At 37.1% G+C, this 16,144-nt stretch overlaps 1 protein-coding gene across 1 annotated transcript in view; it reads left to right on the forward strand.

Annotated features, from left to right (window-relative positions):
- chm (CHM Rab escort protein) overlaps positions 1–16,144 on the forward strand; it is a 60,815-nt gene that overhangs the window by 37,958 nt on the left and 6,713 nt on the right. Inside the window, exons 10-13 of the mRNA XM_058758596.1 lie at positions 3,192–3,296; positions 4,162–4,225; positions 5,553–5,649; positions 13,765–13,875. Of these exons, the coding sequence (XP_058614579.1) occupies positions 3,192–3,296; positions 4,162–4,225; positions 5,553–5,649; positions 13,765–13,875 (377 nt within the window). The remainder of the gene's footprint in view (positions 1–3,191; positions 3,297–4,161; positions 4,226–5,552; positions 5,650–13,764; positions 13,876–16,144) is intronic.

Consider the following 16,144-nt stretch of genomic DNA (forward strand, 5'->3'; position numbering starts at 1 on the left):
CCCAACAAAGCGTGTCTGCAGAAGAGCAAAGTCCTGCAGACGACGGTAAAAAGCACCGCATATGTTTGGAATGATTTTGGATTTCGATGTTCTGATGTACTTTGTAACGCCTGTTTCACACATGCTCCGTTTGCAGCGCGTATGCGGTCCGTGTGCGGTGCAGAAGCAGCACGGACTCATTGTTTTGCACGGGACGCGTTTGCAGTCCGCTCCTGATCCGCGGCTGTTTACCACAAATTTATCCATTATTTTGATTTCAAATCCAAACGTTGTTAGCCTATACTGAAAGTGTTTTTTTTTTTCAGCATTGTGATCCTTTTTTAATCACAGTACAGTTACACAATCTTTCATAGACATATTCACGTTGAAACTCAATTAATACAACATATTCAATGAATTTGGCTTCTAGATTTGTATATTAAGTTTCTCAAGTAAATGGAAACATTTAAACACAGCATATAGCCTATATTTTAAATTAAAACTTACCACTGACAGAAACATTCGGCTCTCGTGCCTTTAACATTTAAATCTTTATTACAAACAGTCCCGCGGGTCTTAAAGAACTTTGTTTTTCTACCTCCACAGGACAAGTGCATATGTTGCCTTGTTTATCTAAAAGTGCACTTTTGTTTGTTTTAAACCTAGCCAAAAAGCCTGTGAAACATAGTAGACTTTAATTATATTGATTTATTGGGAAATTACTACATTTCCATGTCAATCCATGTTCATTTTTACCACGAACAAAGCGCTGTCACTTTAATTCAGCGCGTGCTGCAGACGCACCGCTCCAGGAAAGCACTGCCGGACCGCAACCGCATGCACTGAGAACGCTTTAATCTGTTAACATGGGCGCGGAAAAAAATACGCACTGCAAACGGAGCATGTGTGAAACGGGCGTAAAACCTGCAGAAAGTACAGTGTGTTTGGGTTCTTAAAAGTTTAAGATTTTATATATGATTGTTAATTTAACTTTAATTAAGATACTGTAGTTAATGTAGCTAACTTAATGTCATGACAAATGTTTGCATCCTGACAACTTTATAAAAATAAATAAATAAAAAAATGGACACAATGTTTAAGAGGTTTTAAATAAACAGTAGCACAGTGTAGCATAGTTTGTGATTATGCTTGGTCTTTCTTTGGTGCTGTTAAAACCACCACAACAAACCTTTAGCTCTTTTATGAAATAGTAATAAATCACATTTTAAATCGCAATTTTGATCAGAAAAATCGCAATTCGATTTTTTTATCCAAATCGTGCAGCCCTATGTTAATATAAGGTAAGCGTTGCTCGTTAAAAATAATTTTAATTCGGTAACTTAATTCAATAAGCTGACAAAAGTTGTTTGAAACGACAGAGTTTGTTACCGCCATGTTGACGAGAAAATGTTACTAGGTTAATCTGATGTGCACAAAATCTGACACAAACACAGACAAATGTACATATATTTTTACCTTGCTTGCTGGTCTTATTCTCTCGTTAGGTGCATCGACACACAGCGCAAATGTTCTCCGGAGCTCTTCCACACTCGCGGGTTCATCCCCAGGCAAAACCCGCAGGGCTGCCCCGCTGGAACCGTGTCTTCCTTGGGACGCGAGTGGTGTGGCGCGGCGCTACTCAACAAAAGACAATATAGAACCCATTATATATACTATCTACAGTGGATGCGGACAGTAAAGTGATGTCCCTGTTTCTGTCGTACAGATGTACTCCAAGCGCTCGCACTGTTTCTGACATGAAGGAAACGGATTTTTCCAATCATTATAAGCGATGTAACACATCCAGTGTAGTCAGTCCCAAGCTGTTGCGGCGTTGTAGACACGGTCTAGGGCAAATCATGTCAATCCAAATGTGAGAAATGAGGAAAATAAAACAACCTCAATAGAATGGCGCCAAAGAGACCGTTACAGCAAGTACAGTAGTATACAGCAATTTTTAAAAATACTGTAAGTCTCTGTATGTGGGGTCTGATGTCACAGAAAATTCCCATGATGCAAAGGGTATTACAGATATTTACTGTAAAGGGAATTTACAGTATTATACTGGGTGATATACTGTAAATAACTCTAGAAATTACAGAAATGTCTAACAGTGTACAATTGAAACTGAAATCACATAATTAACAATATCAATTTTCAATACACATTAAAACGAATGTTGGAGTTAAAGGATAAAAATATTTGTACATCATAGAACGAAAGATTTATCTGAAATTGTCAGTTGGCTTGAAATACTTTTAGACATGACGTATTGTTAAGCCCTGCAGTCATTAAAGTAAATAAGTAGTTGGTTCGCATGACTCAGAAGCAGCTTCCTGTGAGCAAAAGCGACCTGCTACGGATGCCCTCAGGTGTGTTAGGTTTGTGAAATGTGTCCCATATTGCTTTCTTTCAGCCCATTGGCTGACGATTGATTGGAAGCCCTCCACTTCCTCTGCTAGTTCCTCCGAGTAAATAAATCTTCATTTACATAAACAGATCTGTCCTGCAGTCAATCTGGGCATTGGGGGGAGGATTATTCCGAGGCCTGACTTTTCGCAGGGGAGGGAGACGCTCTCTTGCCCCTTTATTGTGTTGTGAAAGTCCATTTCAAGGATGTCACCCCCAGCCCATTAGTTTGGATAATGAGCCCTATAAAGCACATTTATAACTCTTGACATAACAAGCCAACAGATTCTCCTCTGTTCCTCCTTTTTCTCTCTCGCTCGCTCTTTTCCTTCTCGGTTGCAGAGATTAAAGGAGGAAAGGTCAAACATGTGCCCTAAGCCAGTGGTTCATGTCTGGTTTTGTTTTGGGACCCAAATTTTATATTTTTATATTTTAAGTGGCAAACTAACATGCAGTAGACATGCAAACAGAAATCGCTTAAAATCTGATTTATTCCAACAATGCAAAATTCTGACATTTTGACTTATTTTTTGACAAAAATGCCAAAGCACCACTTATTCCTATAGTGATGCATATGCAATGGCAGGCCACTTCTCTTTATAAAAAGAGTTTTTAGAACTAACCACCTGACCCATGAAGGATGAGACAGCTAATATATGATGCTCTAGTCTTTTAATATTTTATCTTCAAATCATAATCTGACCATCTCTTGACCCTTTTGTGATTAAAGCAGGTTTTTTGGGTAAAGAAAGGCTTGCAGTTTTTCCTTGTCCTGATGCATTTTCTGTATTCATACTTCATAGAGTTAAAGCTGTGATTGATACACGTGGTCAGAAGATCAGCTGCAGTCATTTTGTGGTTGAAGATTCGTTCATCAGAGATGAACAAAGACAGAGCACAGCTTACAGGTAAGCACATAATAGCCCACTAAAGTAAAATTAGTATTCATTACTGTAATTACTGACAAACTGTCATTTCTACCATGAACAACAGATATTGATCGTCCCATTCAGGTTTCATAATGAAGAGCAGGGCTCTACTGTGTTGACATTTCACTTGCACTTTCCTATGTATATACTATCAAAATAAAAACTCCTTTATACCTCCAATATAACCAAAATGATAACTTTTTAATTTCATTTATTGTAATTATAACATTATACGTTTGTTTTTCTAACATATATAATGACTTCTTTGTGAAATGCAAAATGTTTTGAGTAATTTCCATATAATGAAAGTCAGTGGTGATCAAATCTATAAAAACACCATAAAATCATTATAAAAGTGGTCCATATCATATATATTCTTCATTGTGTGACGACCCCAAGTCACACTTGCCTTTTCAGTTCTCTCTTTTCTAAACCCATCGGACCTTCTTTCTTCTGTGGAACATAATCTGATGTATGTACACATTGTGCCAAGTTTGTATATGCTGAAGCAAAGATTTGAAAGCTCAACATCCACTGGTCAGTCTATGATTTCATTGTATTGAAAGAGCAGCAACAACATTTTTTGAAACATCTTTTGTTGTTTCCAAAGAAAGAAAGTCATATGCGTTCGGAAATGACATAAGGCTGAGTAAATGATGACAGAATTTTCATTTTTGGGTGAACTATTCATTGCAATTACAGTAAATTGAAAAGGCAAAATGTGATTTAGGGTCATTTTGAATTTTCTCTTTTCAGATAATCTCCTTTATAATATATGTTCTGTTCTTTTTCCTAATCTTTTAAAAATCTTTTTTTTTCTAATTTTCTTTCTCCATCTTCACAGGCAGATATCTCGAGCGGTGCTCATCACAGACAGATCTGTACTACCTTCAGAATCTGATCAGCAGGTATAAAGCTTTCTTTCTTTCATTTGGCTGTTAATTCTTTCAGTTTGTACTTTCATTTGCTCTTTTAATTTGCTCAATTTTGTATGTTCTTTTGTTTGCTTATTCTTGTGGTTGTTTGTACTTTTATTTGTTTTTCTACTTGTTCTTTAAATTTCTTTGTTTCTTTTTATTCATTTCTTTGTTCATTATTTCGTGCTTTTATTGGTACTGTTTGTTTTTCCTCTTTTCTTTCATTAGTTCTTATTTGTTCTTTTAGTTTTTTTTTTTTTTTGCATATTCACATGCACGTTTAAAGGGCATTGACCCATCTCTGCTGTGTGTGTGTTAGTGAAGCACGTTTCTTGCCTGCCTTGCACTTTTGCTTTTCAACTTGTATTGCATTACATCTTTTTTATACTGCATATCACATTTGGATGGATTCTTGGGACACGTCCAAGATCCAGCAGGCATAGATGCAACAAAACATCAGAGCCGATTTGTGGGATCGTTACAATAGTTTTGACGTCCCGTTCTTGAGCGTAGCATTCTAAAGTGAATTATGAGAGGAAAAAATAACCAGTTCAATGAGAGGACAGTAATTCTGTTTGCTGTTACTGGTTTAGAATTGGATAAATAAATCTTTCTGATGCGAGAGTGGATGGTGACATGCAAGCATCCTCTTAGGCTAATTTGAGTGCTGTCCACCAGAGTCCAGGAAAAGAAGCGGAGTGGTCCGCATGCCTTCTGAATCTCAGCCCAATTTGCTCTCCATCAGGAATTCATGCTTGAATATTCAAAGCAGATCAGGAGAGGAAGGAAAAGTGGGTGTAATTTATGCTCATTAGCCTCGGCGAACAGAAATTAATATCAGTGTCTTGACACAGTGTGGAAATGGAATATTACATGACTGTGTGTGACAAAACGTAATTAAATATTCAGGCTGGTTTTAATTAGCCGTTCGTCCTTTGGAATGACAGTCGCCAAACGAGCATTCGGTCAACGCTTTCTCTTCCTCTTTCACACTTTTTTTGGTGGCATAGTTGTCGTACTTAGACTTGATTAAAAAGCAGTTTTAACATAGTTTAACCCAAGGACTGTACGCAAACATAACCGGATTATATAGATCCTGTTACACAGTCTAGCTCTCGGTTTAGCTCTGCCTTGTTTGCATTATCATCTATGCCAGTGTTAACTCAACAAACTTACAACATGGGCAAAATAAAGTTAGTTTGTGATTTCGCTGTAGATTCTGCACTATGTTTGTAGTGCCAGGGAGAACTGACATGTCAGTCATATGTTTTATGTAAACTATAAGATGTAAGTAGTATGTTTCCTGTTTTAATGGCAGATCTCATTGGTGACGATTCCTCCTCTGGAACCTTCTGCACCAGCTGTGAAGATGGTGGAGCTCTGTTCGTCCTCCATGACCTGCATGCCTGGCACCTGTGAGTTACACATCCACCACAATACATACATGCCATGATCACACATCAGTTATACAGTTACCATAATCATATGGTAAATGCACGGTGCACCAGGCATAACAATGATTTCCAAACAATTTGCATTTCTTCCTTTTGCCAGTTCCAAAATGTACCAACAACCTAGTTAATGGATACTGTACCATTTTTTTAAACCCGAGTCTACGGGGCCAAAATATGTACGTGTGTATTTCTGCTCACCAAAGCTGCATTTATTTGATCAAAAATATGCTAGAAACAAACAAATTGTGAGATATTATTACTATTTAAAATCTTAAACTGTAAAACCGGTTTTCTATTTGAATATATTTTAAAATGTAATTTATTCCAGTGATCAAAACTGAATTTTCAGCATCATTTCTCCAGTCTTCAGTGTCACGTGATCCTTCAGAAATCATTCTGATATGCTGCTGATTTGCTTGATTTCTTATTATTATCAATGTTAAAAACAGTTTTTGCTTTTGTGAAAACCATGATACGCTACCATTTAAAAGGTAAAAAATAGAAATTAGTACTTTTATTCGGCAGGGGTGCATTAAAATGATCATGTAAACTTTTATAATGATACAAAAGTTTTCTATTTCAAATAAATGCTGTTCTTTTTTGCTGTTCATCAAAGAATCCTGGAAAAATTTACTACGGTTTACACACAATTATTAAGCAGCAAAACTGTAAATTTCGAGTTAATTTCAAGTTTCTTCATCATATTAGAATGATTTCTGAAGGATCACGTGACCTTAATAGTTATTTTAAATTGTAGTAATGTTTCATAATATTACTGTTCTGTTGTATTTTGATCAAGTAAATGCAGCCTTGGTGAGTGTGAGCGGGACTTTTTTCGAAACATTTATACACCTTTGACCGGTAGTGCATATAAATGCTTCTGTTGCATATTAATTTACAAAATGCAGAGTTCAAACTATCAGTGATCTTCCAAAAATGATAACTGTGATACACATTGATAGTCTGAGAACACAGCCAACACTCAGTTCACCGCCCACCTCAGCGATGACTCCATCATTAACTCCATTGTTATTTATGAAAGTTATTCTGTTTGTTACACTGGCCCTATTTTGCTATCAATCATCGTGAAGGGGTAGATCAGGTGGAGATGGTGGAGCGGTCTTGGCGCGGGCCCCAGTGACTGACTCCGTCCTCACGGGGGAATGAAAAGCTTAATCAGCGGAACTCCTCTTCCTCTCTCTGGGAATTGAGTTCAGGGGAAATGATAGGAAGCTTTGCTTTGCAATAGCCTGGTCCCACAGGGAGATGGATCGTAGTCGTTCCTCTTTAAGTAATGCACTTCTACCTGAGAGCATCCCTCGCAATCAGCGGATGATGATGACCGTGACAGACATGCGTTCACAGGAGAAGATGGTCTTTATTTATCATTAACCACTTATGACAAGTTACGCTGCTGGGGATGTTAGATGTGCTCTCGAAGGCTCCAAGCAACACTACGACTATTGATTATAGACTTTGAAGGTGAAGTGTGTGATTTTGGGCCACTGGCAGCAGCAAACAGAATTGCAAAAATGATATCTGTTATTGGTCGTCCTGCGTCCTTCCCTCAGATTTGGCTTCATCTCATTACACTGGGTGCAAGTTTTGAGTATATCAAGTATTAGTATTTTAACATTAGAAATATATATATTTCACCTTTAAAATCTATATGAAATCAGAATAGGCCCCATTTGTTTGCTTTATACTTTGATCATACAGCATTTCGCCTGACGTTACTAAGTTTGAACTAAAGGGTATCAGTGTGTGAAGGACTTGGAGTGCCATTTAAAAATATAAATAATCAATTTATTAGTATTTAATGATAATTCTTATTAAAAATTATTTTAAAAATGTATAAAATAGACATTTAAAATGTTTTATTTCATTAAAGTTCAACTAAGCATCTGAATAATAAATCACTTTTCAAATTGACAGTGGACATTTATAACTGTATATACAATTTTGTATAATATATCTTTGAGTTTTTACAAAGTTTTCCAAAAAACACAACATCCTTCTCCACAACTTACCCCAGACAGGTTAAAAAATTAATTAAAGCTGCAAGCAGCGATGAACGGGCCCTCCCACCCGGGCTCACCGCCGACCGGTGGCTTCAGGGAGACAGGGAACGGTGAGCAACATGCATTTAAAAAGGCAAATATAGAGGAATACGTCAAAGTTATTTATATGTGCCAAACCTGCTGCCAGCTGGTGGTGCTATGTCTATAACTGAATATTGGCATGTAGATGTCTTCAGGGCAGCACTTTTATCAAACATATGAAGTTTGATGCAGATTGAACATAGTATGTTTGAGTTACTATAAAGCATGACATATCCTATTTGCAACAGGTGGCGCTATGATTATTACTGTATATTGGCCTTTAGGTGTCTTCAGGCCATGACTCTTACCAAACGTGAAGTTTGGTGCAGATTGGACATTGCATGTTTAAGGTAGTCTAAAACAAGCCATTTCCTGTTGCCAACAGGTGGCACTATGCTTATAATGGGATATTGGCCTTAAGATGTGTTAAGACCAGGACTCTTATAAAACGTGTGAAGTTTGGGACAGATCGGACATTGCATGTTTAAGTTAATGTGAAACAAGTAATTTCATGCTGCCGGCTGGTGGCACTATCACTATAAATGAATATTAGCCTTAAGATGTGTTCAGGCCAGGACTCTTACCAAACAGATGAAGTTTGGGGCAGACCGGACATTGCATGTTTAAGTTAGTGTAAAACAAGTAATTTACTATTGCCAGAAGGTGGCAGTATGATTATAAATGAATATTGGCCTTCAGATGTGTTAAGGCCAGGACTCTATATCAAATATGTCAAGTTTGGGGCAGATCAGACATTGCGTGTTTAAGTTAGTGTGAAACAAGTAATTTCCTGTCACCAGCAGGTGGCGCTATAATTTTAAATGAATATTGGCCTTTTTATGTGTTTAGGCCAGGACTATTATAAAAGGTGTGAAGTTTGGCGCAGATAAGACATTGTATGCATGAGTTACAACAACTTCCTGTGTCATGGTATTAATAACATGCTTTAGTACTTAGTAAGTGTTGCTAGCATGTTTGACCATTATTCTAGCATGTTTAGCACACAATGGCATATTTTACTGTGTTGCTAATAGTGCATCACAGTCTAAAACATGTCACTTCCTGTTGTCAGTAGGTGGCGCTATCACTATAACCGAGTGTGAGCATGTAGATGTCTTCAGGCCAGGACTGTAATCAAACATGTGAAGTTAGAGGCAGATAAGACATTGTATGCATGAGTTACAACAACTTCCTGTGTCATGGTATTAATAACATGCTTTAGTACCTAGTAAGTGTTGCTAGCATGTTTGACCATTATTCTAGCATGTTTAGCACACAATGGCATATTTTACTGTGTTGCTAATAGTGCATCACAGTCTAAAACATGTCACTTCCTGTTGTCAGTAGGTGGCGCTATCACTATAACCGAGTGTGAGCATGTAGATGTCTTCAGGCCAGGACTGTAATCAAACATGTGAAGTTAGAGGCAGATTGGACATTGTATGCCTGAGTTACAACAACTTCCTGTTTGATGGAGTTAGTAGCATACTTTAGCACTTAGCTAAGTGTTGCTAACATGTTTGAGCATGTTGCTAACATGTTTAGCACCCAATGGCATATTTTACTGTGTTGCTAATAGTGCATCACAGTCTAAAACATGTCACTTCCTGTTGCCAGCAGGTGGCGCTATGACTATATCTGAATATGAGCATGCAGATGTGTTCAGGACTCAACTCCTATGAAACGTGTGAAGTTTGGGGCAGATCGGACATTGCTTGCCTGAGTTACAGCAACTTCCTGTTTCATGGCGAAACATCAAACTTTGTCGGGCCCCCAGGGACACGCCCCATGACGAAAACTCTAGATCTTCGCAATTTAACATCGCAAAGGCCTTATGATTACACTCAGCAAATTTGAAGACGATCCGATTAAAACTGTAGGTACGAAAACAAAGTACGAAGCCTGGAAATCGCAAAAACTGCACAAAAATTTAACAGGAAATTCAAAATAACGTACTTCCTGTTGGGTTTTGAATTTTGTACCAGGAGACTTTTTTGTAGGTAATGGTGTGTTACACGTGTGTACCGATTTTCGTGCATGTACGTAAAACGTAGCTCAAGGCGCACTCTTTTGAAATTTTATAGGTGGCGCTATCGAGCCATTTTGCCACACCCACTTCTGAAACCCATATCAGATGTAAATTTTCGCCAGTTCTGACCCGTGTGCAAAGTTTCATGAGTTTTGGAGCATGTTTAGGCCCTCAAAAATGCGATTCACTTTGAAGAAGAAGAAGAAAAAACGTGAGTAATTCCAAGAGGGTCCTCCCACCTCGGTGCTCGGGCCCTAAAAATAACAAATACCATACATTTCTTACATTCCATAACTTCACACATCTAAAGCATCTTCAATATCTCCACTTTTAACAAAGTCCAAAAACACCTCCCCGATATAAAAAAAATTCTGAGGGTTTCTTTCTTATTACATATGTAAGTTTTTCAAGAGCCAAACATGTTAAGTTTTTCAGCCATAGTCCAATGGAAGGGCAATTGGTATTTTTCCAACACAGGGAAATAGAACATCTTGCTTGTAATAGACACAAATCCACCAACTTTCTTTCTTTAGTGGACAAAGAGCAATCTTCTTCATACATACTCCTGTATATACAGTTTAGTCTTAATGTAGTTAAAGGGGTCATATGATGCTATTTTAAAGATCATTATTTTGTGCATTTGGTGTAACAGAATATGTTGGCATGCTTTAAAGGGATAGTTCACCCAAAAATGAAAATGTGATGTGATGTTTATCTGCTTACCCCCAGGGTATCCAAGATGTAGGTGACTTTGTTTCTTCAAACGAACACAAACAAAGATTTTTAACTCAAACCGTTGTAGTCTGTCAGAAGCTCCAGATTGTCATAGAAAAATCGGAATTGACCCTTTTTTTTTAGAAATAGCCTTTGTGCACAGCCAGCCTTGTACACTCCTAGCTTCACGAAATTGTCGTCCATAAAATGCGTTGCACAAATTCGAACATTTGGGTTGTGCTGTATGTTGTAAACAAATCTTAACCAATGATTCCTAATTACATCTACTTTTGGACGGCCAAATAAAGTGCTTTTATATTTGCACAGAAACACACAGCATCTCCCTGACATGGCTGCATCAACACTACTGCGGTTACTGAAACCACACCTTCTTTCTTTGCGTTCACATTTGGGCGGCATTACGCAAATATTTCCACATCGTGACGTAGACATGTGGGGGCGTGTTTGAATGAGGCGTTTTATCCCGGTCTGGATCAGCCTTCTCTTATAGACAGAATGAATCCTTTTGTGGGAGACTTTGAGCTTTGTAATTCTGCAGATCGTATACATGCACAAACAGCTACATAACACACTAAAGAAAAGGAAAACTAGAAATCACATCATATGACCCCTTTAAATATTAATATAAAAATTGAAAAAGTACAGTAATCATATGAAAGTGTAATTGGTGTTTTGAGAAGTGTATTATTTCAAAAGTATGATTGTTTAATGATGAAAAGCAAATTTTAATTGCTTTATAAAAGTGCAATGTTCCATTTTTATGTTACGTTTGCTACACTTTTAAGCATTCATTTAAAAGCATTTTTAAATGCCTGTATTTATTTGGCAATTTGGTAAGTTATTTACATTTTGATTTCTGAGTGAATACATTCATAATTTATTTTAATTGATTACTTACTTGATTTAATGATCTCATTTTATTTTTAAGTGGGGACTCCTAGTCTTTTATATTTAAAGTGTCTTATTGAATCATCTACATTCACTAAACTTTAAAATACATCACGCTATGGAAGTAAAATGGATTATGAATGTTGCTTCATGTTGATTACTCAGATTAAATATAATTTTAATTTTATTTATTTATTTTGTCATTGATTTATTACTTCAAATTATACATTTTCATAAGTTTAGAATTCTTCCATGTATTTCATGTATGCTGTAGGGTGATCTATGTTCATAAAAAAGTGTCCACTCAAATAGAACAGAAAAAATTTTTTTGCTTTAAGACTTTACACAGAAAATTATGCCCATAACTGGATATATTATGAATCCACCTGTACTGCAAAAGTGTTCACTTTGAACTATCCAGGACTTTTCAGCCCTGGAGTGTCTCTGGCTGTGGCAAGAATCTTTTTCAAAACTCTGCAGTGTCCCGTGTGTCTTTAGAGCCTTTAGCGAAGCTGCACCTCCTGTCCCACTGGAGATGCCTGCATATGTGCACCTCTCCACGGTGTGACACGGAGCCTGTGTGCCGCCCTGAGCTGCCTGCACTGGAATTGTTCTCTTTGATCCTCACGCACACAGTGTTGTACCACAGACCACAGGAAGAAACAATGGAGAAGTAATGATAAGCCTGGAAGTGGTGTGTGAACTCTTGGGATTACCCAGGACATTTCCACAGATCCCACTAGTAGAACTTCTCAGACCTTTATGAGGATTGAGATTTGTTGTTTTGAGTTTTGGTGCCCGTTTATTCTTTGCCCCTCTGCATCACTTTAAGGGCTACTTTCATGGAAAGTCAGAGCCTTACTGTAGTTCTTGTCAGATTGTTGGCCAAGTTTGTCATACTTATTTAAACAAGTTTTTGTCAGTAAAGTAAGCATGCTTCGAAACGTTGCCTAGTGCAGCTTATATGCAGCAGCTTGAGATTTGATCTTATGGAAGATAGTTTCCATCAAAGGTTAATTAAAAAGGCAATTGTGACTTTTCTGATTCCCCCCACCCCTCCCCCCTCACAATTTTGGCTAATTGAGAGAGGAAAACTTAAGAGTTGTGAGATATAAACATTCTAAAACCTTTTTTCTCAGACTTGCAAGTTTATTTTTAGTATGTTTTAGGTACACAGGATCATATGGAGGCTTGTTTCTGGAGTAATGAATAAAAAAGATAACACAATTCAGACCTTTTTTCTCACAATTCTGATTATACAGTATATCTCACATTTCTGAGGGAAAAAATGTCAGAATTGTGAGAGAGAGACTCTCATATATAATGATTATATATTAAAAATTAAAAATATATCTCACAATTCTGAGTCTATATCTCACAATTCTGACATTTTCCCATCATAATTGTGAGATATAGACTCAGAACTGTGAAATAAAAAGTTGTGATTACCTTTTTAAAAAATTTTATTCCATGGCAGAAATCCAAAAATACATGCAATTCATACATACAGTGACTTGAATACACCCCTTTTATGATGAACATGAATGAAGATTCAATTTGATATGGTTTATACAAAAAGTGTCCTGACATTGTAATAAGTCATGTGGTTCAGCTAACATGAAGGGAAAAAACAAACAAACAAAAAAACAGAAAATGATATTATACAGAGAAACCCTGCAGACTCCCAGGTTGTAAAATGTCATGTGGCGTGACTCTCTCAAATTTAATGACATTTTTGAATGAATATTTCATGATATTTCAAAAAAAAAATGTATTGTGTATTATATTTATTTTTGCATTTATTTAATTAATAATGGTTACAGTGTTGTTACTGCTTTTTACGACATAGCATTCTTATACATTTTACATCAGAGAGAGAGAGACATGCCCCGCTTGATCAGACATAAATCAGAACCGGATAGTTTTTGCTCCAAACACACGATCGGCTATTCGGAACTGCACACATACTGGATTACAATAATTTCCCAAAATCTAATTTGTGTGGTAATATTACTAAGTCTGTAAACGGGCGTTAACACAGGACAGAGACGCAGAACACGGACACAAAGAGAGAAAATACTGTAGCAGGCAGCGCAAGATCACTGTTCACAATGCTCAAAATATATTTATTTTTGCATTTATTTAATTAATAATGGTTACAGTGTTGTTACTGCTTTTTACGACATAGCATTCTTATACATTTTAGAGTATTTAAACTTTTCTTAGAAATGGTATAAAAGTGAACCATATGAAACCAAAAATAAAAAAATATGTACCCTTAGTTGCCCTAAATGGTCTGTTGTGATCTTTTTTTGTTATCAGATTTGGTGCACTTGACCTGTTCATCATCTGGTACGGCCCAGGAAGATCTTGCTCCAGTTGTATCTCAGTTGTTTCACGTTTCCACCATTCCTGGAGAGGAACCTTCAGAAGGTAAGACCTGACCCAGCTCCTTCACTTCCAATTAAAAACTCCCCATCATTTAAACCCATTAACATCTTCAGTCCTTCTGTGCATCGACCTCCGATTGCACATCCAGATCCACTATACATCCTGCTAACAGTACTTAACTAACCTTGCCGCTCGTGTCAAAGAGAGATCATCTCTTCCTCTCTTTAAAGAAGAAAGATCTGGTATTGCTGTGACATTCAGCGAAGGGCTTACACAGAGACGTTATTGGCGATAACAGTGATTGATATTGATGGTGGTGTGGCAGGCAGGGGCCAGGCGCTGCTCCCATTGATTCCCATTATGCTCTGTCAGGGTCTGCTTGGCTCCTTCAGAGTGAATCTGAGCACGACCTGTCACATATGACCTCACATTACCTTCAGATCATAAGGGTGAATTCATATAGTGAGTTTGGATTTCAAAGATTGAATTTAAAAAAAAAAAAAAAGATTAGTTTAGTTGTACTTGGTGGTAAAATGTCAGTGTAGTAACAAAGTAGCAGTAGGTTTTCTAGAGTTAATTATTCTTGATTCCTGTCTGTGTTTGTGTGTGTATAATAAAATAAATAAATACCACAAGTACAAATTAAATTAAATAAAAAAACTTGTTTCAGTTAGTCGCCAACGTAATTTCTCATTTTCATTTAGTTTACCTTATTGTCCTAAAGCAACTAAAACTGAAATAAAACTTAATTACACTTTAAAAATATTTTAAAAATTACAAAAATGCACGAAGGAATTAAAAGAAAATCATAAAATATAAAATCAGATTTAAAAATATTAATTAACAATAGTATCTCAGTTATACTAAAACAACACTGAGGTTTTCAAGAAACAAGACTTTTCTTCAGATATGCAGTGGTGTATCCTGACAAACCACTGTAAAATAAATGCACAGCTTTATCGCTGAGTGAGCTATGACAATAATCATGCTTTTCCTAGAATTGAAGTGGTGTTAAGAAGTACCATTCATTTTAGATGGTTCATTCAGACATTTAATTTCAATAAGGTAAAAGAAAAAGAAAACACTTCATTTTTTTAAAGAGGTCATCAGATGCAAAATTCACTTTTACATGTTGTTTGAACATAAATGTGTTGGCAGTGTTTGTACACATCCACCCTATGATGATAAAAATCCACCCAGTGTTTTTTTTTTTTATCCATATAAATAATATCCCCTTGCTAAGATCAATTCGTTCTCAGATTCTTGGCTGTGTGACATAACACAGACCCAGGCCCCTCCCACAATTGTTGATTGACGCTGGTGTTTTACTGTAGACTTGCCCTTAGTGAGCTGTAGACAGTCCGCCATTGTTTCGACGCCGGAGCAGAATGTCTCTGATTAAGCGATTGAGGTGTTCTGTTGTTGGGTGTAATAAAGAACATAGCAGACGTCATTTACATTTACATGTATGCATTTAGCAGACGCTTTTATCCAAAGCGACTTACATTGCATTCAAGTTACAGTTTTTACATTTTATCAGCTCTTGCTTTCCCTGGGAATCGAACCCATGATCTTGGCGTTGGTAGCGCCATGCTCTACTATTTGAGCTACAGGAAATCCATTTTTACTCCCGACAGTCTGAAGACGCAGTGGATTATGCTTGATTAGAAGGGAATGCGCCCAGATCTCCCTACTGTAAATGCGTCTATGTTCGCGCTAGGGGTGGGTGCTATACTGGTATTAACGTGACGTGTGTATTACGTTGTGCCATGATATGGATTTTGCTATACCGTGGATACCGTTACATATTCATGGATTTCATTGGATGGACAGACAAAGATTTTTTCCCTGCGGTCATTACTGCATCATCAGAGAGAGAGAGATGCCCCGCTTGATCGGACATAAATCAGAACCGGATAGTTTTTGCTCCAAACACACGATCGGCTATTCGGAACTGCACACATACTGGATTACAATAATTTCCCAAAATCTAATTTGTGTGGTAATATTACTAAGTCTGTAAACGGGCGTTAACACAGGACAGAGACGCAGAACACGGAACACAAAGAGAGAAAATACTGTAGCAGGCAGCGCAAGATCACTGTTCACAATGCTCAAAATATAGGAAGAATATAAATGATGAATTGGGGGCAGGGGGTTAATATGAATGAGTATCTGAAGGGAAGGGCATTTTCTTTTTCTCTTACCTCCGTGTTTATAAGTGCAGCGCAGAGCAGCTTTATTTACAGCGGTAACCAAAGGAACGTTAAATTGAGGCCCTAAGCGCCATCTGCTGTCATAGAGTGAATTT

This window comes from Onychostoma macrolepis, chromosome 21 (genome assembly GCF_012432095.1).
Source record: "Onychostoma macrolepis isolate SWU-2019 chromosome 21, ASM1243209v1, whole genome shotgun sequence".
Taxonomy (NCBI): Eukaryota; Metazoa; Chordata; class Actinopteri; order Cypriniformes; family Cyprinidae; genus Onychostoma; species Onychostoma macrolepis.